At 40.8% G+C, this 24085-nt stretch overlaps 2 protein-coding genes across 10 annotated transcripts in view; both read right to left on the bottom strand.

Moving 5' to 3' along the window:
- The window catches only part of raver2 (ribonucleoprotein, PTB-binding 2), a 173028-nt gene extending 168618 nt beyond the window's left edge, over window positions 1-4410 (bottom strand). For all 7 annotated transcript variants that reach the window (XM_063064137.1, XM_063064138.1, XM_063064139.1 and 4 more), the window contains exon 1: window positions 3901-4410. In XM_063064137.1, the coding sequence (XP_062920207.1) occupies window positions 3901-4083 (183 nt within the window). In that variant the 5' untranslated portion in view covers window positions 4084-4410. The remainder of the gene's footprint in view (window positions 1-3900) is intronic.
- Window positions 4411-18521: 14111 nt separating this feature from the next.
- The window catches only part of cachd1 (cache domain containing 1), a 189978-nt gene continuing 184414 nt past the window's right edge, over window positions 18522-24085 (bottom strand). For all 3 annotated transcript variants that reach the window (XM_063064129.1, XM_063064128.1, XM_063064127.1), the window contains 2 exons: window positions 23130-23231; window positions 18522-21387 (listed from right to left, as the gene is read on the bottom strand). In XM_063064129.1, the coding sequence (XP_062920199.1) occupies window positions 21146-21387; window positions 23130-23231 (344 nt within the window). In that variant the 3' untranslated portion in view covers window positions 18522-21145. The remainder of the gene's footprint in view (window positions 21388-23129; window positions 23232-24085) is intronic.

Here is a 24085-nt window from a genome sequence, read left to right as displayed (position 1 = left end):
ATCCAGCATAGTGTATCTAAGTTTGCTGATGACACTAAATTGAGTGGAAAAGCAATTTGTGCAGAGGATACGGACAGTCTGCAGAGAGATATAGATAGGTTAAGTGGGCGGGATAGGGTCTGGCAGATGGAATATGTTGGTAAATGTAAGGTCATCCACTTTGGAAGGAAAAATTGAAGTGCAGATTATTATTTAATGGTAAAAGATTGCAGCATGATGCTGTGCAGAGGGACTTGGGAATGTTTGTACATAAATCACAAAAGGTTGGTTTGCAGGTGGGTGCAGCAGGCTATCAAGAAGGCAAATAGAATGTTGGCCTTCATTGTTAGAGGGATTGAACTTAAGAGCAGGGAGATTATGCTGTAACTGTACAGGGTACTGGTGAGGCGACATCTGGAGTACTACACGCAGTTCTGGTTTCCTTGAGGAAGAATATACTGGCTTTGGAGGAAGTACAGAGGAGGTTTATCAGGTTGATTCCAGAGATGAGGGGGTAAGACTATGAGTAGAGATTGAGTCACCTGGGACTGTACTCACTGGAATTCAGAAGAATGAGAGGAGATCTTATAGAAACATATAAAATTACGAAAGGAAAATTGTTTCCACTGGTAGGTGAGATGAGAACTAAGGGACATAACCTCAAGATTCGGGGGAGTAAATTTAGGATGGAAATGAGAAGAAACTGCTTTTCCCAAAGAGTGGTGAATTTGTGGAATTATCTGCCAAATGAAGCAGCATGCTGAACATGTATTAGCTTTAGAAATTACCTAGCGTTACCCATTGCCTTCTATTTTTCAAAGCTTCATGTACCGATACAGGAGTCTCTTAAAAGACCCTATCATATCCGCCTCCACCACCTTCGCCTGCAGCCCATTCCACGAACATGTTCTGATAGGCTAATTCCTACAGGTCCACATTTCACAACATTTACATTCCTTTCTGGGTCCTCATCAACCTCCCTTATTAACCCATCAAACTAACAACCTTATCAAAAGTTTAATATCATTCCAATCCCTGACCTCACCCTATGTCCTTCGTCTTATCCATCACTCCCTGCAACTTAAAAACTACAGGTGACTCCAACATAATGTAGAGTTTATGTTCCTAGGAAAATGGTTTCTATGTTGTATCTGGAGATGCATTACTACAGGACATCTCTCTTAATGGGGAAGGACCACAATTTAGGGTTCTTCTCCTGCAGGAGTGGGAGGGGTCGGGTGGCGGGGAGTATACCCCTCAACAATGGTGTGGGAAGGCAAACCAACAGATTACCACATGGGTGGCCAAAGTACGGATATCTAGAGACCATAAGGGAAACGTATGTAAAGGATTGAGAGCCATTGAATGGTTTATTGTATATAATTTTATTTTTTAATAAAGTATATTTTGAAATATTAAAAAAAACTCTCTTAATGGTAATGAAAGCACCATAGCTGCTGGTTCAGGGCAGGAACCATTAAAGATTTATTTGTCAGTTTCCAAAACAGCTGAGTTTGGAGCCAAGTAATTTAGAGTATAAAACAAACTGGAGGCTGGAAGGTAATGGCAACTGGTATAGGTAGGTATGGAATCAATAAATCAATCACCTTCCTTGATCAGATTCTAGCAACTGCAGCCTTTTTTGTCTTCATTTTCAGCTTAGACTTACAAGTTGCTCTTTAACTTACTGGCGCTGTTTCAGACATTAAGGATAAATAATATTAAAAATGCTAGACAGTAATACGATCAACCTGCACTAGTTTGTACATGCACCATGAAATAAAAATTGGAAAAATAGAAGTACACAGAAGTACACAAAATTCGTTTTTTTTACATTTGTTTATCTTATTCCTCACTCACATAAATTTCACAAGAGTCAATTTGATTCTGTATTTGATCTTGTATTTTTGTGCAGTGATGTGAATTCCATAAAGGGGAATTTCCATAACTCAAACAGCAGTAGTGGGGGTGGGGTTCATCTGTACCTTGTTTTTTTCCCCTTTACCAGGTCTGGGAATGTTTTTTTTAAAAAAATTAATATGAAACACCTGTAACATTTCTTCCCTCAGATATATCATGCGTGTGCCTAGTACTTTCTGTATTTTGTTTCAGAATTTCAGAAGCAGGAAATATTTTTTTATTTTATTAAACACACTTGTCGGCTTTAACAGAAGAACCAAATCTGCCTCTGCCAAAGATATTTTGGGGAGAAGATCAAGATATTACACAATAAAACAAAAACTCTGGCCATCCCCATTCAGCTGGATGACGATCTTGACTACTTTTAAATATAGCATGCAAGATTTGAAGAAAACTCTTGCCAGAAGAGGTTTAGTAAACACACTAATTAAAGTGACTTGATTTAACTGTATTTAAACACATTCTGCACAATGACAGGTCATGAATTGACATCTGGTCACATCTCAGAACATCTCTCAAGTCCAACTGATGCAAGGTTCAGGAATTTGTCTAGTTCAGATTACTTCTTTCTTCTTAGTCCTTCATTCTGGGTAATTAGATATTGGGAATCCTGGAGACATCAGTTAACATCTCATGAGTTACTACCTCTGCAACTAGTTCATACAAACAACCAGCAAAGGGCGCAAGCTCCAACACACAAAATTACAGTGTCACTTTACTTATTTTGTTTAGATTGATTCTTAGCTTCCAGCCCATCTGATTGCAAAGCTCACAGCATTCAGTAACATTCAGGGTACAAATCTCATGGTTCTCTCCAAAACATGCTATTCTTGTACATGAGGTCACATTTCAGTTCATTGAGTGAGGAGTATAAGAGCAACTCTGCATAGAAGGAGGGAAAAAGTACCCAAATGTGCCGGATGTATTTTTAAATTGCCCAGTTGCTACAAGTTCAATTATGATGTAGCAACACTATGAAGTAAACCAGCCATTAACTAAAGTTTTACTCAAAACATACAGGAACTATTAATAACTCTGGTTTCGTTTCATAGCACATTATGAATATAGAGATAAAGCAGCTGCAGAAACTATTTGTATGACTTTCCATGATTAAATGTTAATTATTTGTTTTCCAAGGGACAAAACAAATACATTGATATGAAACGGCCATTGTACTAACACCTGGTGCAAAAAAAAGCGACCACAAGGGGCGGCTCATTTGTGGAACTTATTTGTTGGTGCAGGTGGTGAAACCAAAAATATTGAATACTAATTTCACTTTAGGAGTAAATATATCGCTGCAATATGTTGAAATGGTGATGCTTCGAAAATGCACGGTTTCGAAATTAGTGCCAAAGGATGAAAAATAAATTTATTTACTAAATAATCGATAACTTTAAGGAGAAACAACTGGGCAAACTTCGTTCTACAAAGTACATTCAAAATAATACAATATATTGTTTAAGAAAAACATAACTCAAGCAGAATATCACGTTAAGAAATATTGCATAAATTATTTGTCAAAAACAAAATCGGGGTTGGGCAGTTGTGTCAACGTGGATCAGCTCAATAGCCACTATCATCCCCATCCTACACCTTCAAAAAAAATCAATGACTAGAATCCACCAGTCATTAAGTAGTCTAAACACTAGTCGCATTGCTCTCTCACTCACGACAGCCAAGCTGCTGCGTGCGTAAATTAAAGTGTGCAGATAGCAGACATCCATACTAAGAAGAATAAACGCTGGAAATGCACAGCAAACGGGGAGAGAAAAGGTTAATGTTTCAGGTGGACTCCTCATCGCCATGTTGACCACCACTTGGCTCCGGACACATCAACTGGCAGCAGGAGGACCCGTTCCCTCCCCCGTCAGCGGCAAGTGGTCAGGATCCGAGACCGGCTGCAGGTGGGTGAGGCTGCACCTGTACCTGGATATGGACCACCCCCCCACCACCCCGGCACCCACCTGCCCCACCCGTCTCGCCCACCTGCCCCGGTACCTGGCTGCCGCTGTCCGGGGGCAGGTGCTTCAGCAGGATCTTTCTCCTGTTGCTTAGTGCTCTGCGGGTCCTCTGCAGCCGCCGCTTAATTTCCTGAGGCGAAAGTACCGGCAGCTCTCCTGTCACCGCCGCCAGATCCCGCTGCAGCAGTGCGGACCGATGGTCCGACGGTGCCGCCGCCATTTTCGAGAGGCAACCGTTGCAAATTGGAACGGCCGCGAGCCCGAGGCTGCTTAAAACAAGGGCGCAGGTAGCGCCGCCCGCCGCCCGAGCCCGGTACCGCAGGGCGCCGGCAGTGCCGCCCGCCGACCGAACCCGGCGGCGCAGGTAGCGCTGCCCGCCGACCGCCGCCCGAGCCCGGTACCGCAGGGCGCAGGCAGCGCCACCCGCCGACCGAACCCGCTAACGCACTTACCAATGATAAAGATGAGGATGAGCTGCCGCTTAAGATCCGCGGTGATCAGTCAGGCGAAGATACTCCTACAACAGGAATTCTGCAGATGCTGGAAATTCAAGCAACACACATCAAAGTTGCTGGTGAACGCAGCAGGCCAGGCAGCATCTCTAGGAAGAGGCGCAGTCGACGTTTCAGGCTGAGACCTGACGAAGGGTCTCGGCCTGAAACGTCGACTGCGCCTCTTCCTATTGATGCTGCTTGGCCTGCTGCGTTCACCAGCAACTTTGAAGATACTCCTACAATGCTGTTGGTTCAGGAATGCCGAAGCTCATATCCAGCAATGGTGATGTAATAAACTTTCAAGGTATAGTTGCAATAGCGGATCAGGAGCAGTAAACAGTCAGCCCCTCAACTCTGCTCCTCAATTTAATAACAACAAGAAATTCTGCAGATGCAGGAAGCCTTTAGCAACACACACAAAATGCTGGAAGAACTCAGCAAGTGAGGAAGCTGCTGAGGAGAATGCACAATGGGTGTTTCTGACTGTGAGGGGATCCAGGAGTGCCCCTTTTAACTGTTTGGAGGGACACATTTATCATTGATGGTTTGTTTAGAAAGGAGAGAGAGACAGAGTTATTTACCACCAATATGTTGCTTTTGAAAAGAGAGAGAGAGAGAGAGAGAGAGAGAGACAAAGATTAATGGTTGGACTGTCACTTTAAGGCATTGGAAGTAACTTTGGATTTTTACTGAGTTTGGAGTTGGAGACAGCACAGAGCAGCTCAAAAGTTGCTATGGTGACCGAAGGCAGTGTTATTTAGTGGACACTCGATGTTATGATTTTCAGCAGGTTGTTGATATTTCTTCAAGGACTTGTTGCCTGCTTGTGCATTTCCTTTACAGATGAAGGAGGGACTCTTTGAATGACAGGTGATGCTCAGCACAGAGAATTAAATAGGTCAGATGATACAGACCTCAGACACATGATCCGGACACTGAATGAGCATTGTTGTGCCCGCAGAGAAAGTGGGTTTCAGAGGATCGATCAGGCGGATCGATCCAAATTGCTATTCCACCGCTGAAGAAGGGGTTGACTGGTGGGGAGTTGTCTATGTGTCCACCCTTGCCGGGGTGATAGCTCCAGCACCGGAAAACCGGTCCCCCTGGTTAAAGTCACAGCCAGTGACTTGTAAAGGATTTCGGAGGACGACGAGAAGATCGATGGCATTAGCTCACCTGAGGACTTGAGTCTGTCTGTCTCTCTCTCTCTCTCTCTCTCTGTCTCTCTCTCTCTCCCTCCCCCTCCCCCTCTCTCTTTCCCCATCACTACTCAACTAAATACCACGAGCTGAACTGAACTTTACTCAACATCGTAAGACTGTATCATTTTACCCCTAGACTTAAAGAAGCTTGGTTTTCATACATATATATTCCACACTTACTTTTATATATAATCATTGCTAACCTGTTTGATTTATCTACATTTATATTACTGTATTGCATAGTTACTAATAAATATTAGTAGTTTATAGCAATACTGGACTCCAAAGTGTTCTCTATTTCTGCTGGTTCTTTATCCCCGTCACGGGGTACGTGACACTGACCAAGGCCCTTCATCAGGCTGGAAAGACCATAAGACATAGGAGCATTATTAAGCTGTTCAACCCATCTCAAATCCATTCTCCTGCCTTCTCCCTGTAGCCTTTACTTCTGGATGGCTATGGAAATAGGTGATCTACATTTCAATGTGTTGATGGAGATTCCTGCAAGTTCCCTTTAAAATAGCTAGAAAACAATTCGAGGGCCATCTTCTCCAGCAAACTAGAAATGGACCCAATATAAAGTAAGGCAGGGTTTATGTCCAGATCACTCTTCTTCCATTTCCATTATAAAATTATACTTAATTGTAGATCTCAGCCTTTTTTTTTTAAATCTCCCTTTTTTGCCATGCACTCAAAAAAAGCAGCAGAGAAAAATCAAGTCAATGTAGTGTTGAACAATCGTTTGATCAGAGGACATGGTAAAAAATTAAAAACCATTCCTAGCATCAAGCTAGGTTCATACTTTCCAACAGAGGTCCTTGGATAGTAACTAGATAATGATATATTAATGGTATTTTATTTCCTTGTGTTAAGTACTAATTAAAGAATTTTGCAATGGTTCCAAATCACCTCATTAGGACTGTGTAGTTTGTAACCACATTGCTCATTATTCAATTTACCATTTTGCAGAATATTAATATTTTAAAACTTTTCATTATGAAACTGTGAAATAATAAGTAAATAAAAAGAACTTACATTCACGTCAAGTTACTTAAAGCTTTGCTGGCGATACAAATTTAAGTGATGATCTATAAATGCAAAATTCCCTGACAAATTAGTTGGTCTAGTGACATCCAAGGCATCCCGTGATACATCTACCCTTGATAACATTCACGTCCTCTAACTCTACACCCTTGAGATGGTTATTGCCTCCCACTTATGAATGGCCAATTACAAACATTCCAACAGGTGAGAGTGACTTCAGGTGCAGAGGCTCTAGGATGCAAAATTCTCTCCCTGAATTTCACATTTCTCTGTCCTCCTTCAGACTTCAAAACTTAGAACTTTGATCATGTTGCTCATCCTTATACGTAACCTTGTTATTAAATTCAATAACTCTGAAATTAAAATGCTGGTCTTAGTGACAATGACTATCACTACCCAATGTGCATCTCCTGACCCACAAATGTGGTTGACTATTAATTTTGGTTTAGTTAACTTTATCTTGCCTAGTTATTTAAAAAAAAACACCATTTCATCCAGGATTTTAAACTATTTTTTAACACCAGATGTGAATTTGGAATTTTACATCAATTACTTCCACACAAAAATGTACTTTTCCCCCTACATATTTCCTATCATTAACACCCAACACTCACAGCCCATGTATTTTCCTTGGTCAGCAAGATCTGCAGGCCAAACCAAAGGAACAAAGTATCTCATATTTCTCAAGTCCTATTAATTTCAGTTTCTCTGTGTTGTACTGGTCTGCACTGAGTTGGGATTAATTGTGGACCTAGGGATTACGATTATGGTTTGCATGGCAATGTGAAGCAAATTAACATAGTATAGAGAATAGTGGAGCACATCTTTCAGCCTACAATATCTTTGGTGACCATAATTCTGATTTAAAGTGCAAAATAAACTGCACTGTCACATACTTCATGGATATCTTGTGACTGTCTTTTGAGGATGATGTAATGGTCTTGCGGAGGTCACATGATGTAAATTTTCCCGCTGATGTGAGGTCACGTGATGACCTGTTCTCAACAGGTATATATAAGGGTAGACCCCTGGTGACGCAGTTAGTTTTCCCAGTTGAGTTTTAAGTTTAGTTCGTCAGTTACTCCGTATTGCTGCATATTTTTTTATGACGCAGTTTCATTTTAAAACGGAGTTTTACTTGCTATTGTAAGGTACAGAAGTGTTGGGCCGGTAGTTTCACCAATCGCTGCCAGGTTTGTTGATGTATCTTTTCAGTAGTATTGGAGAGTGAAGACAGAAACCTGAAGGAGTCATTCAGCAGTTTTGGAGAGGATCGACCATTATTGAATTCGTTCAAGTAAGAGTGATCTGTATGAGATAACCTCTGCTAAAAGCAGCAGAAAAGGTTGTGCAGTATCTAGTCTACGGAGGAAAAAGGTTTTTTTAAATCGTTGTATTTCAGTCGTTGTGAGTCCTGCGGACAAGGCAGATGCCGGCTGGGATTGACAGTAACGTCGAGTCTTTGAGGAATTCTTTACTTCAGGAAAATTCCTCCTAATTGACTGTATAAATCTCTTGGACTTTCAAATTTACCATTCTAAGAACTGTGTTCTAATTTACCACTTTAAGACTGTGTTCGCATTTACTGCTTTAAGAACTAGTACTGAATTTGTTAAATGGCTGCATAGCAGTTTACTTCCAGTGAAGGTTTTCGTTTGTTTATCTTTTTACTAATTTTGAGCAGAGTTTAATAAATGTTTTTTTGTTTATAAAACCTGACTCATTTCTATATTCATTGTTGCTGGTCACGTGACAGCACTATGCAACTATGCCATATTACCACCCTATTTACTTGTGTTGACACATCCAGAGAACTATGGACTTGCACACCAACATCCTTCTATACATCAGAGATGGAGATAAATTTCGATAGCAGCTGAAGTCTGTGGACGACTCTCCAGAGTATGAGCAATCGATGAGTGAGGTCAGAAAAGGCCACGTGTCGTAGTTGCTGCTGCTCCTTGAATTTCTGCATGTATTCTTATAGTGAAGGTCTTGTCGACTGCTTGTTGATGGACAGAATGTGCATTAGAATTCAGAACCTAGAAATAACTATCTCTCTGCCAAACACCTGGAGACTTCTCTGTTGTTACCACAGCTGGATTTATTACTTTTCTTGATAATTAGCTAATGGCTGCACAACACTGCCCCCCTGATGACAGAAAACTGGGGAAATAGTTCACCATCTCTCACATCTTGGGAGACACATTTCAGTGAAAGCTGAAGTTCACCACCTCTCCTATTACCGGCAAAGCTTCAGGGCATCAGAAGAAGTCACTTTGATCTCAAACTTGGCACAAGACTAGGGGCTGACGAGGCAGTAATGATTCCTTGCTCCTGTGACATAGGCTACCTGCAGCAGGAACCTCTGTGTACTGGGGAGACATCACCAAAATTGTCTCTGCAAAATCCTTGGTGTTCTCTACTGGATAAATGACCTAACTTCAGCGTCCTCCCCCAGGCCAATATCCCAGAAATGAAGTCCTTATTAAAAAGTTCTAAGTAAATTTTATTTTCAATGTACATGTTACTATGTACAACCCTGAGATTCATTTTCCTGTGGGCATACTCAGCAATTCTATAGAACAGTAACTATAACAGTATCAATGAGGGATCAACCAGAGTGTAGGAGCCAACAAACTGTGCAAATGCAAATATAATTAAATAGCAATAAATAACAAGAACATGAGATGATGAGATAAAGAGTCCTTAAAGTGAGATCATTGGTTATGGGAATACATGATCAACTCCAATTCCGCAAGTCTCGCCATTCACGCACCCAAATCTAACCTCTTAAAATGGAAACAGTTTGCAACTTTGTCGCAGGAAGATACAACTAGGTGGACAGAGGAGATGTTTCCAGGATTACTTTGAACATCTGCATCAATCCAGGGATCCCCATGACCACTCAGTGCAGAGAAAGAGTATTTAGTTAGGATCAAACTGAGAACCTTGAGTTCCTAGCTCAGAATGATACACAACAACGTTGCAATTGGTGGGGGGGGGGGGGAAGAGCATGCCAATTCACACCACTGCCCATCTCCTGGCACACCTGTGGCAGGGTTTGCAGCTGCCACACTGGCCTTAGAACCCACATAACTGAAGTGAAAGTTGACCCTGAGGGACTGTGCTAGGACTTCAAAGTGCAACGATGAAACACAGTTGTGCTAAAAACTTCTCCCTGCCTTCTGCCGCAATGTTCAACTAATATTGACACTGAACCCATGAACACCATCTCACTTCTATTTGTTTTTGCATTATTTTTTAATTTAACTATTTAATATGCATATACTTACTGTAATTTACTTACTTTTCTCCTATATTATCATGTACTGCATTCTACTGCTACCACTAAGTTAGCAAATTTCACGACATATGCCGGTGATATTAAACCTGATTCTGATTCTAATGTTTGGAGAGCCGAGGGCCACATTGCCCTGATATCTTGTGTTATCTTACCACACCCCAAGGATAGCTTTGACCTCATTTTTAAGTCAAAGTAGTTGCAGTGTTCTGTATGAGCTGAGGAAATAAATAAGCACAGGCTATGGGAAACTGAGAATCAGGTCAAGCATGAACTATCTTGGAAAAATATAGCTGGGATGAAATAATGTATTTCGAATGTAAATACCTTGCATGGAAAGTGTGGCTGTCACAATGAGAATTTAATGTTCAGGGCAAGAGACCAGATTGTTTAACCATCGTATACTGTGAATAATCTGGATTTTGTGGTCCAAATCCAGCACTCACCACTGACCACAAAGATCGCACATTTTGTGTGAATTTCATCTTTATGTCTGGAATCAGCTTGACAGAATCTCTGGCATCTAGGAACAGTGGTATCATAAAGCAGAATGAACAGCACCAACCACAGTCAAGGACTCCCACAGATCCAGCAAATCTTGTAAACACTTAAAAAAAAACTGACTTTGTAAACATTTTAAACCACAGAAATAATTGATACACAATGTAAAAAATACCAAGCAATTAAAAATGACTTTAATTGCATTTGAAATACTCATCTGCAAATTTTCCAGAAATACAGGATTAGTTTTCATGGCACAGAATGCCGGTTTAATGCTAACTCAGTACATGAGTGTCATTAAAATCTCATTAACATCTCATGAAATAAAGGCTGTGTACATACATCTATTGATGCTTCTGGACACATCTTCAGTGATGTTCCTGGAATCATCAGATGTTTCGGGTCTTTCAACATCATACAACCTCCTCCAGGTGACCCAGCCAGGGCTGATCAGACCCCAGCTTGTGTCCAGATGGCTAGCTACTTATGACTCCATGGCTCCCCTCTTTTGAGCCACAGCCATCTTGAGGCCCTCTCTGCCGCATCGGTGGTACTGCGGATGGCTCTCCTCTTCCTCTCTCCCTCGATGCCCAAATTGCTGAAGGCTCTAACTAAGGAACGGGCTACGAATTCCCTACAACCAACCTCCACTGGGAAACAAGTGCCCTTGCACAGCCGCTGAGGATGTGCTGCAGGGTTCCTCGCTTGGAGCACAGTGGGCACGCAGATGACTCTGCCTTGCCCCATGTCATTAAAATCTCATTAACATCTCATGAAATAAAGGGGAATACTTTCAGATTTCTTCCAAATCTGCCAAGGGAGAGAAGTCCTGGAGTTCTCATGTTTACTGATTTCAGAAGGTTGAGTGGGGAATCAATGCCATGAGCTTTCAGTTCATATTCAACAACTCCGCAAGTTGAGCCTTTCTTCTTCTATTCTAATGGCCCCAATATCCTACTGTTGATTTTAACTGTAATTTTTGGGTCATTGACTTCAATATTCTAACAAAATATAAAATGACAAACTTCATTTTATTCACTTGAAAGATTGTAAACCCACCAATAAACTATCACATTACTCAAATTTAATAACTTAGCTATCTAGAACCAGTAAAACACAATAAATTATTCAAATTCTTTTAAAATTTTCAATCAGTTACCTTTACTAGGTGTACTTAAAAAACATCTACCAAAGTAGACATTCAAAACAGCCTAAGTATTGACAAAAATAATAAATTTCATTTTTATAGCAAAACAACTCATTAAGAAAATATTACTGAGTTCTCTGACATCTGAGATGTGACATGATTCAAGAGTTACCTGGAGAGTGGCAGAGCAACAAGGTTCAGTGAGATAATTCAAGGGCTTAGAGATGAAATCTTTGCCAGCTGAATAAATGAAGACACAAGAGACTGCAGAAGCAAGAATCTGGAGCAACATTCTGCAAGAACTCAGCCTAATGAAGGGCATCGACCCAAAACAATGACAATTCCTCTTCCCCCATCTCCCCCCAACAAACACTGCTTGGCCCAGTTGTTGCAGAAAATGAAGATACAGTTGAGCATTTAAAATTGGAGTGAAAAAAAAGATCAAGAACTGCATGCAGAAAAATGCACAAGAACAAAAATAAACTGAACTATGAGTATTCTATTTGGATTGTAGGTGAAAAAAATCTTTGGAACAACCATAGTACTGTTGAAATCCCAGATGAGATGACAGAGGTTCATGCCAACTAAAGGCCAGCCTGCAATTCTGCTTTGTATATCTCAGTTCATTACCAGGCAGTACATACACAGGCAGTACATTACCAGACAGTACATTACCAGGCATTACATACACCATTGAATATCAGAACTCACATTTGACAACAACAAAGGGCATCAGAAATTTAAAGCACAATTTAATGCCTGTTGTAATTAAATTATTATTTCCAGCTTGTTTTGGATCGTCTAAACTTTTATTGTGTGGTAGAAGTCTGTTCTAAAGGTAAACCAAGATTAACTTGATTTTGACACGAAGAAATCTGCAGGTGCTGGAAATTCAAGCAACACACACAAAAAGTGCTGGTGAACGCAGCAGGCCAGGCACCTTCTATAGGAAGAGGTACAGTCGACATTTTGGGCCAGGGCCCTTCGTCAGGACTAACTGAAAGAAGAGCTAGTAAGAGATTTGAAAGTGGGAGGGGGAGGGGGAGATCCGAAATGATAGGAGAAGACAGGAGGAGGAGGGATGGAGCCAAGAGCTGGAAATTTGATTGGCAAGAGGGATACCAGACTGGAGAAGGGAGAGGATCATGGGACAGGAAGCCTGGGGAGAGAGAAGGGGGGAGGGGAGCCCGGAAGGTGCCCGGTAATGTACTGCCTGTGGTATGTAACACACATCAAAGTTGCTGGTGAACGCAGCAGGCCAGGCAGCTTCTATAGGAAGAGGTACAGTCAACATTTTGGGCCGGGGCCCTTCGTCAGGACGAACTGAAAGAAGAGCTAGTAAGAGATTTGAAAGTGGGAGGGGGAGGGGGAGATCCAAAATGATAGGAGAAGACAGGAAGGGGAGGGATGGAGCCAAGAGCTGGACAGGTGATAGGCAAAAGGGGATACAAGAGGATCATGGGACAGGAGGTCCGGGAAGAAAGACAGGGGGGGGGACCCAGAGGATGGGCAAGAGGTACAATCAGAGGGACAGAGGGAGAAAAAGGAGAGTGAGAGAAAGAATGTGTGCATAAAAATAAGTAACAGATGGGGTACGAGGGGGAGGTGGGGCCTTAGCGGAAGTTAGAGAAGTCGATGTTCATGCCATCAGGTTGGAGGCTTCCCAGATGGAATATAAGATGTTGTTCCTCCAACCTGAGTGCGGCTTCATCTTTACAGTAGAGGAGGCCGTGGATAGACATGTCAGAATGGGAATGGGATGTGGAATTAAAATGTGTGGCCACTGGGAGATCCTGCTTTCTCTGGCGGACAGAGCGTAGATGTTCATCAAAGCGGTCTCCCAGTCTGCGTCGGGTCTCGCCAATATATAAAAGGCCACATCGGGAGCACCGGACGCAGTATATCACCCCAGTCGACTCACAGGTGAAGTGTTGCCTCACCTGGAAGGACTGTTTGGGGCCCTGAATGGTGGTAAGGGAGGAAGTGTAAGGGCATGTGTAGCACTTGTTCCGCTTACACGGATAAGTGCCAGGAGGGAGATCATTGGGGAGGGATGGGGGGGACGAATGGACAAGGGAGTTGTGTAGGGAGCGATCCCTGCAGAATGCGGGGGGGGGGAGGGAAAGACGTGCTTAGTGGTGGGATCCCGTTGGAGGTGGCGGAAGTTATGGAGAATAATATGTTGGACCCGGAGGCTGGTGGGGTGGTAGATGAGGACCAGGGGAACCCTATTCCTAGTGGGGTGGCGGGAGGATGGAGTGAGAGCAGATGTATGTGAAATGGGGGAGATGCGTTTAAGAGCAGAGTTGATAGTGGAGGAAGGGAAGCCCCTTTCTTTAAAAAAGGAAGACATCTCCCTCGTCCTAGAATGAAAAGCCTCATCCTGAGAGCAGATGCATCGGAGACAGAGGAATTGCGAGAAGGGGATGGCGTTTTTGCAAGAGACAAGGTGAGAAGAGGAATAGTCCAAAAGTTAATAAAGTCAACGAGTTCTGCATGCGTGCAGGAAGCAGCGCCAATGCAGTCGTCGATGTAGCGAAGGAAAAGTGGGGGACAGATACCAGAATAGGTACGGAACATAGATTGTTGACTTTATTAACTTTCCCTCCAACTTTCACCCTGCCCTCAAGTTTACCTGGTCCATTTCCGACACCTCCCTCCCCTTTCTAGATCTTTCTGTCTCTGTCTCTGGAGATAGTTTATCCACTGATGTCTACTATAAACCTACTGACTCTCACAGCTATCTGGACTATTCCTCTTCTCACCTTGTCTCTTGCAAAAACGCCATCCCCTTCTCGCAATTCCTCTGTCTCCGATGCATCTGCTCTCAGGATGAGGCTTTTCATTCTAGGACGAGGGAGATGTCTTCCTTTTTTAAAGAAAGGGGCTTCCCTTCCTCCACTATCAACTCTGCTCTTAAACGCATCTCCCCCATTTCACGTACATCTGCTCTCACTCCATCCTCCCACCACCCCACTAGGAATAAGGTTCCCCTGGTCCTCACCTACCACCCCACCAGCCTCCGGGTCCAACATATTATTCTCCGTAACTTCCGCCACCTCCAACGGGATCCCACCACTAAGCACATCTTTCCCTCCCCCCCCTCTCTGCATTCCACAGGGATCGCTCCCTACGCAACTCCCTTGTCCATTCGTTCCCCCCCATCCCTCCCCAATGATCTCCCTCCTGGCACTTACCCATGTAAGTGGAACAAGTGCTACACATGCCCTTACACTTCCTCCCTTACCACCATTCAGGGCCCCAAACAGTCCTTCCAGGTGAGGCAACACTTCACCTGTGAGTCAACTGGGGTGATATACTGCGTCCGGTGCTCCCGATGTGGCCTTTTATATATTGGCGAGACCCGACACAGACTGGGAGACCGCTTTGCTGAACATCTACGCTCTGTCCGCCAGAGAAAGCAGGATCTCCCAGTGGCCACACATTTTAATTCCACATCCCATTCCCATTCTGACATGTCTATCCACGGCCTCCTCTACTGTAAAGATGAAGCCACACTCAGGTTGGAGGAACAACACCTTATATTCCGTCTGTGTAGCCTCCAACCTGATGGCATGAACATTGACTTCTCTAACTTCCGCTAAGGCCCCACCTCCCCCTCGTACCCCATCTGTTACTTATTTTTATGCACACATTCTTTCTCTCACTCTCCTTTTTCTCCCTCTGTCCCTCTGAATATACCTCTTGCCCATCCTCTGGGTCCCCCCCCCCCGTCTTTCTTCCCGGACCTCCTGTCCCATGATCCTCTTGTATCCCCTTTTGCCTATCACCGGTCCAGCTCTCGGCTCTATCCCTCCCCCTCCTGTCTTCTCCTATCATTTTGGATCTCCCCCTCCCCCTCCAACTTTCAAATCCCTTACTCACTCTTCCTTCAGTTAGTCCTGACGAAGGGTCTCGGCCTGAAACGTCGACTGCACCTCTTTCTAAGCAGCCTTTTTTAACAGTGCACCTTTGTCTTTTTCCACTAGACAACTATTTCCTTCCACTAGATGACGACTGAAGGTTGGCCATGGGCACAGACCACTGCCTTGATATTCTCCAGGTATTTGGACTGATGCACGGGCAATTAAGGAACAACCAGAAGCACCTGCCTCTAATACCAAGGGAGGTTTGGCTGATTGTCGTACCCTCACTACGGTGATCGATAAGTCAAATCCACCAGTGGACCAAATCGTAATACAGGAAACTGAACGATCATCATACAAGCTTAGATACTCTTACTTGCTGAACAGCTTGATATTTCAATTGCCAATTCAGTCAGAGAGAACTTGTTTGGAAAGAAATAAACTTAACATTTCTCAGATAATGATCATAAATTGATTCAGAAAATGCCAAAGTGGAACAACCAAATTCCGATTTTGGTATAAAATGCAAAAATTATTTATAAGGCTTAAGGTATAAAACAGAAGTAATCAAGACTCCTTTTACAAATTTAATTTAACTATTTTGCTGTTTTCTCAAAATTTTTCCCATCTTCCCTGCCAAATCTTGCTGCTATGTACCTTGTGAATATTGGCAAGCTAGAGCCTGGTCCTCATCCAAGTACATGCGGAGCCTGGACAGTTACCATTTCAGACCTAATATAATAATGGAGCTATTTCTGTATTTATCCAACGCTATAATTCAACAGCAATTGATAGGAATCTGACAAATACCCTTCCCCCTGGCCTATATGTGTAGCACCAAGGTGGTGAACCTCACAACTCAACATTTCAACTTTTAAAATTATAACATGGCTTCTGCAACAGAATCATGCTTTGCACAGGAAAAAGCAGAGGCTGAAAACCTAGTTATTTTCAAAAAAACAGAAAATGCTGGAAGTACCCAGCAGGCCAGGCAACAACTGTGGAGAGGGAAACTGTTCTCAATTCAGTGAATGATTTTTCCCTGATTTGTGTTTATGAACTCAGCTGACACTGATGCTTCCCAGTTTTAAACAAAGACTGAATTTATAGATTCTTCTGCCTTAAGGGAGAAGGGCAGTAAATAATTCATGATTCTGAATCTTAGTTACTGAAACGTTGAGGCCACACTAGGAAAGTTTGAAGATGATTGGCATTATTAGACACATGTCATGTTTCCAAATATTGAAACATAGTAAAATGCATTACTCATGTCAAATCAAATCAGTGAGGATTGTGCTGGGCAGCCTGCAAGTGTAACCGTAATTTTGTCACCAAGATGGCATGCAATACTTTGGCAAAGTTGTCTACATTTGAAAATTCCAATGTTGGAAAGCTAAAAACACGACTCCACTATTTGAAAATAAGGAGGAGAAATCAGGCAATCACACCCCTAGAAGTTTAATATCATTGATGAGGAAACTGCTAGATTCTAAAATAACATATTGACTGAGTGCTCAGATAATCATTCAAATATCAAGATCAACATAGATTTATTATCATCTGATTATTGAATCCTTAAACATCAATAGTACTGTAGGTTGTGAAATCTCTCTTGATAGTATCCAAGTACAGTAGATTTGGAAATTTCTCTTAATAATATCTATCAAAACTTCCAGGTGACATTCAATAATAATTTGCAGAGGAGATTTTTTTTAAAAAAGCATTTGGAATATGGGCAGTGTTCAACCACAAGACACAGAAACAAATTAGGCAATTTCTTACCCATTGGGTCTTCTCCACCATTCGATCATGGCTGATATTTTTTCCCCTCTCAACCCCATTCTCCTGCCTTTTCCCCATAATCTTTGACACCCTCACTAATCAAGAACCTATCAACCTCTGCTTTAAATTTCCTTAATGACTTGGCCTCCATAGCCATCTATAGCAATGAATTCCACGGACACATGATCATCTAGCTAAAAGAATTCCTCACCTCTATTCCAAAAGGATGTCCTTCTATTCTGAGGGTATACACTGTGGTCCTAAACTCTCCCACTATTGGAAATATTCTCTCCACACCTACTCTCTCACTTTCAACATTCAATAGGTTTCAATGAGATTCCCCTCACCACCCCCCCCAAGTCTTCTAAACTCCAGTGAGTACAGGCCCAGAACCATCAAATGTTCTTCATATATTAATCTTTTCATTCTTGAGATCATTCTTTAAGCCTCTTCTGGATCTTTCCCAATGCCAGCACATCCTTTTTTTAGATATGGGGCCCAAAATTGCTCACAATACTCCAAATACAATTTGATCAATGCCTTTTGAGGTCTCATTATTACATCCTTGCTTTTATATTCCAATTCTCTGGAAATTAATGCTTATACTGCATTTGTACTTTCTTACTACCAACTCAACCTGCAAATTAACCTTCAGGGAATTCTGTACAAGGATCAAAGTCTCTTTGCACCTCTGATTTCTGAATTTGCTTCTCACCTTTATTCCCCCGACAAGAGTGCATACTTCCCTGTGCTGTATTCCATCTGCCACTTCATTGCCCATTCTCCTGATCTGTCCAAGTCCTTCTGCTGACTTCCTGCATCCTCAGTAGTACCTCCCCTCCAGCTACCTTTGTATCATCCACAAAGCCATCAATTCTGTCATCCATAACATCAAACATGAAAAGTAGCATACCCACCACCAACCCTGTGGAACACCACTAGTCACTGGCAGTCAGTGAGAATAGCCCCCTTTCCAACCCCCTCCCCCCCAATCTTTTTGCCTTCTGCTGATTTACTAGTATGTTTCCTGTAATACCATGGGTTCTTAGCTTGTTTAACAGCCTCATGTGCGGCATCTTATCGAAGGCCTTTCGAAGATGCCAGCAAACAACATCCACTGTTTCTCCTCTGTTCGTGAAGGACTGATAGTTGAGAGATGCCAATTTTTGTGGTTCCCAATTAAAGGTTTGCCACTACAAGGTTGCATGGAGGGGACCAACAAGTCACAAAGAATCGTAGGCAGAGAAAATGAGTGAGCAAAACTACGGAACATAGAATGCAATGTAATGAGTGCAAGAGTTTTCTTTTGCCTGAAATATATTCAATCATTTAATAACAAATAAATTTACAGTTTAATCATGCAGCAATACAATCATTATTGTCTTAATTTGGGATAGCCACCATTGAAAGACAGTAGAGATAAGAACTTCTTGTACACAGCTGTGATATATGTAGATATGGGTATATAATCCTGCATGAAAGCTTTTAATGCCAATGCAGGGTTTAAGTCCATTGTTTTAGCAACCCAAGGTATTGTAGCAGCTTTGAGAAGTGATAACAGTTCCATGGTTATGTGACATCTATGCTTTAGGATAGGGCTAGGAGAGAGGGGAATTAGTAAGAAAATAATGAGGCATTAAGGGAATGTGTACCCTTACTTCAACTGTGCCACTTTAAGTCCAGAAATATTATGCATTAAGGTGTTATACACAGGAGGGTATCCTTTTTGTTTGAAAATAATCTTCGTTCAATTCATTGGGCCGGGAAGATTAATCTATCCAGAAATTTTGTAGATTTCCCTTATACTCTATAATATTGAGTGATTTTATTAAAATATATCATTCTTAAGTGACTGAAAATGAAAGTGAAAATATGTTTCCAATGTCTAAGATGGCTAGAACTTCAGAATCACGTTCTTCAAATAGATTATGCATTTAGGACAGTGATGAGAAGGAATTCTTACATTCAAGAGTAGTGAATTTTTGAAATTCTCTGTCCCACAGAACTGTGATGCCACAGATTTAGGATATTTAAGACCACATCCTTATAGATACTTTGAGATATGTAATGTGGGAAGGTAGACTTGTGGTAGAAGAGCTTGTTCTTGTTCTGCTTCTCTGGACAACAAAAGAGAAAACAATAAAGTGTCATCAATATGATTTTCACTCGACAAAGTACCTGTCTCTTACTCACAATGGAGTCACATTCTTACACTGAAGAGTGTTTTCTTAGGAAGGGAAACAAAAGGGAACTGGCCTGATTAGGTTGCAGTCTCTCTTTGTAATAAAATGATTGTCGAGTAAAAACTTGCAGTCATATTTTAATGTTTGTATGTGCACTGAGTGATGACTGTTTTGGTGAAAAATATTTGGAAAAGCTTTTCCTACAGAAATTAGTTTCATTTTACAACTTTTTCACATGCGGTTCACTTCATAGTGTAACACAGCCTTATAAACAAAAACATGCAAAATACCTCTTTGAAGTTACACTCCTTTAATTTTACAATTATATATCCTTCACACGTAAAATCTATTTTAAGATTTTGTTTAATAAAAAGACTTTACAGTTTAAAAACATAGGAATACAAATAATTAAAATTTTAATCAACTGTAACCATAAAAATAAAAAAACAACTTTACAATTTCATTAAACCATTTTCTTCGGGAGAACTGACTGGAGAGCATATGAACTGTACATGAATCATGTATTTACTAGTATTCTCCCCTCCCCTAAACTTCATGTAATTATCAGCAGCAATTTCAGAGGATTTAAAAAATATTACATGTAGGATCATAACTGACTGAAAGAGCAACGATCACTAGAGATTAATCTACAGAGGACATAGTTATTAAAAAAAAGACTTTGCAGCATCAGTTGCTCTTCAGGTTATGCTATTTAACACCTAACTTTAGCTCAGAGCAGTGAAGTTAATTGAAAACTCTGATATTTCAAAAATTTCCACTGCACCACAAGTATTTAACACTAACATTCCAATATAAAATCTCACTCCAGACTGGTCTCATAACACTGCCACTTTAAGACAGCAGCAATAAGAATGATATAATAATTACTGCCTGCCTTATAGTAGTGCTCATAAAATTGCCAGATGGCCATTTGAGCTAAGACTTTGTCCTTACCTGTGAGCCCTGGTACCATTAGTACACCATACACAGCCTGCCTAAATGTAGACTGTAAATCATGCTGAGAATTCCTATAACTTTGCTACAACAAAAGGTGATTTTCGAACTTTATTAAGAGGCAGGAATATTCCAGATTTTATAACAAGTGAAAGCTGCTTGCTATAATAGAAACACTGAGCCAAATGAGTTACTTTATTTCCTGTGGTTTTAAGTACCTGACCTCCGATTAGCTTACTGAGTAGCATGATCAAAATTAGGTGCTCCCTATATGGGATAATCCAATTTGCACAACTGCATTTCATCAACTCTTGCTGTATTCTTGAGTGATCCTCAAGACGTTGGCTGAGACTGTAGCTCGCAACAAAAAGTTAATAGTAACACTATTCTGAAGAGGTTTGTGGAGCTCATGCAATTGACACAAACTAAACACAAAGTGTTGACAAACTTTTGACTCAGATATAATTAATTCTTAGTCATTATCAATGTAACTTTGTTCGTTCTTAATCCATGATGCCATCCATCGTCAGGAAGAGAATAATTAGTTTATTTTAAAGAAACTGCTTCCCATGGTCCACTTCTGTTAAAAGGTTCAATAAATAGTAGAAAAATAATCCTTTATTTAAAAAAAATCTGTGATGTATTGTTAACACTTTAAATTCCCAAGTGAGTTGTTTTGATGGTTGTCAGGGCCCCTTAAAAATCCAAGAGTTTTCCCCATTTGACTCAAAGACTGATGATTAAAACACAAGTTGTTGCAATTCCTTTTGATAGTAGCTTCCACTGAATGGGGAGGACACAGGGTTCAGCATTCTGCATCCACAGTGTGCACGGTAACTGCTGCCTGTAGATGATGGCTGTGATGGAGGGAAGGATGGTGGTGAAGGCGATAATGGTGGAATTTGTGACTTAACAAAGCAGCAGTCTGAGGTGGCGTGTCCAACTCTAAATCTTCCTCATGATTGCCAACATCCACTCCAGCAGATAATGGATCATTATTGCATGGTGGGTTTTCACTGTCCTCCTGGGGACTCATCGTACTGTAACCTGCAGATGATTGCAAGTTCACAAAATTAATTTCTAAATACATCGTTTTCAGAAACTACAATGCAAAATTTTCAATTATCTCCTAGCTTTATTATTTATAAAACTGAAAATGATTATCAGTGGTTTGAAAGAAACAGTTACATGTTTGGCTTGTGAATTGCCCATACTATAAACACCTCAGACATTTTGACCATTAATCATCAGCAGGAAACCTAATATTAACTGCAGACCACTGTAAAAAAAATAAGTAAATATAGAGCAGGGAACCTATGCAGCTAAAGACTACGTTGGTCACGACATTCACTCTCCATGTTGAATATGTATCAATTCACTTCCACCTTAAGATCTTTGGTAAACCATACCCTCAAGGCATCAAATTTAACATTTTAGTGATAGTACTCTAGGTAGAACAGGTTCTATTTGGACTGAATCTGTTCTCTCCACTCCTTCAATAAATTTAATTTTCCATTTTCAAGATGGTGACTGAGACAACAAGAATTCTAATTCTCCATATAAATGAACGTAATATATTTTAAAGTTGCATGAATTGCAAAATAACTGGGTGGATACATCCCAAACACCAGCTGTGAAAACATGTGGAAGCATTTCAAATGTTTTATTACGTCATAGATTTGTCTGTTTGACATAGACACTAGTTTTCAGCTGAGCAATTCTGTCAGATCAGTTGTACCGCTAAATCCACATAGAACCCCATTCATTCAAATCCAGTGATAGCTTGGTAATGCATCTGCATATTTTATACAGTTAGCAGGAAAATAAAGTACACTGAGGATGAAGATTTATAATTAAAGGTTAAAATAGCAGCAAGGTAACAGAGGTTCCAATTCATTAAAATCATTGCAACATCCTCGTTTAAACAATGCTAAAATAATGCACTTACCACATACACCAATACAATAATTATAAAGTTTATATTTTCTTCCAACTCAAGCTACATCTTGAAGTATTTGTTCATTTTGAGTACAGGTTTCTTACGTACTCAGAAACCTAGCTTAAGAAAACTAAACACTGTCAAACTCACATTGCTAGAATAGAACCAATTCAAGGGTGCTCTGGACAGTGATTCAATATTATACAAACAAAAGACACACAGAATATTTTTGGAAATATTACACTAAAATGTTGAGGTGTTAAAATAATGACCAGCAGTTCAAGCGTTGTTTATCTCCCAAGAATTTTTCTGGGGATTCTTTCACCTATTAAAAGATAACCTGTAGTTGCGAACTTCCCATGATTCAGGACATTTACAAGGACAGGTGTGTAAAAGGGGCCCGTAGAATCATTGGGGACCCGAGTCACCCCAACCACAATCTATTCCAGCTGCTACCATCTGGGAAATCAGGTCCAACAGGCTCTGGGACAATTTCTTCCACCAGGCCATCAGACTGATGAACTCACGCAGATTTGAGTGTACTCTATATTACATTGACTGTTCTATTTATTATAAATTACTATGATTTCACATTGTACAGTTAGACAGTGATGTAAAGGTTTTTACTCCTCATGTATGTGAAGGATGTATGAAATAAAGTTAATTCAATTCAGTAATTCATTTCTAGTTTTGACTGAAGTTCCACATCAATTACAGCCCACACAGATAGGACCAGTTTCTTTTAGACAGAAATGAAATCACTTTCTAGTTTCTGAAATGTTACATATTATTCAGAGTTAAATGGTACTTTCTTTCTCCATTGAGTGATGTGCAAGACCATTGAACTTACCGTGATCACTTTCTGTTCCTGATCTTCCCCAGTATCGTCGTCTGCGTTCTGGACTGTGTGCGTGTCTTTCAATTACAGCCGCAATAAATCTTGTGTTACTGACTATTCAAAAGAACAATTAAGATTCAGTAATCAACATTTCTAAATGTACATCTCTAAGTAATAGTGAATTTAAAATTTCAAGTTCATGCAGTGCCTGAGGTGGGGGAAGGGCAAGGGAATATGAAGCAGAGGAGGTAGGGGGAAAAAAGAGCAATTAATGAACTGAGCAGGTACTTGTACTGGTATTCCACTACCAGCTCACCCATCAAGTACAAATCCAGAGGTAAAAGAGATTCTTAGTTCTCTTCCCACGTACAGTCCCAGACCTAGTCAACACTCACCACCCCCAAGCCCAGTGCAGAGTGGGAGGAAACTTAAGGTCTCTCAGGAACTGAGGTTAAGAAAAACCCACAACTATGATTATGATAAGAGGGAGTGGAAACAACATAGCACATTCATTCTGAACTTTCATTTTTAAACTTAGCTACTTTGAACGCTTTTAAAAACTCACACCATTTTACCATTTGCCATCTCTCTCCTTGCTTTTGTTTTACATTTTGTTTTCCTCATAGATACAATTACTTCATAATGCACTTTGACACAACTTCAGATCGTTTTTCATGCTAATCAAAAAAGAGGGCATCATACCAGCAGATAATACCATACATGTTAGAAGACCAAAGTTATTTGTTTTCTATCATTTATTTAAGAATATATTCCACTTAGAATAGAATGCAAGTATCATCATTACCTTAAACACACAAGTGTAACTGCAATTATTAGAATACAATACTTGTTTCTAAACAAACTTCAGAAGGCAGAAATCCAGAAACATATTTGAGTTGGAAGAAATAGAAAAATTGTCCCAAATGTAACATAATGTAACTATTACCAAACAGCCCTTGGTTGCTGTA

Source organism: Mobula hypostoma, chromosome 12, assembly GCF_963921235.1.
Source record: "Mobula hypostoma chromosome 12, sMobHyp1.1, whole genome shotgun sequence".
Taxonomy (NCBI): domain Eukaryota; kingdom Metazoa; phylum Chordata; class Chondrichthyes; order Myliobatiformes; family Myliobatidae; genus Mobula; species Mobula hypostoma.
This window is presented reverse-complemented; position numbering and strand designations above follow the sequence as displayed.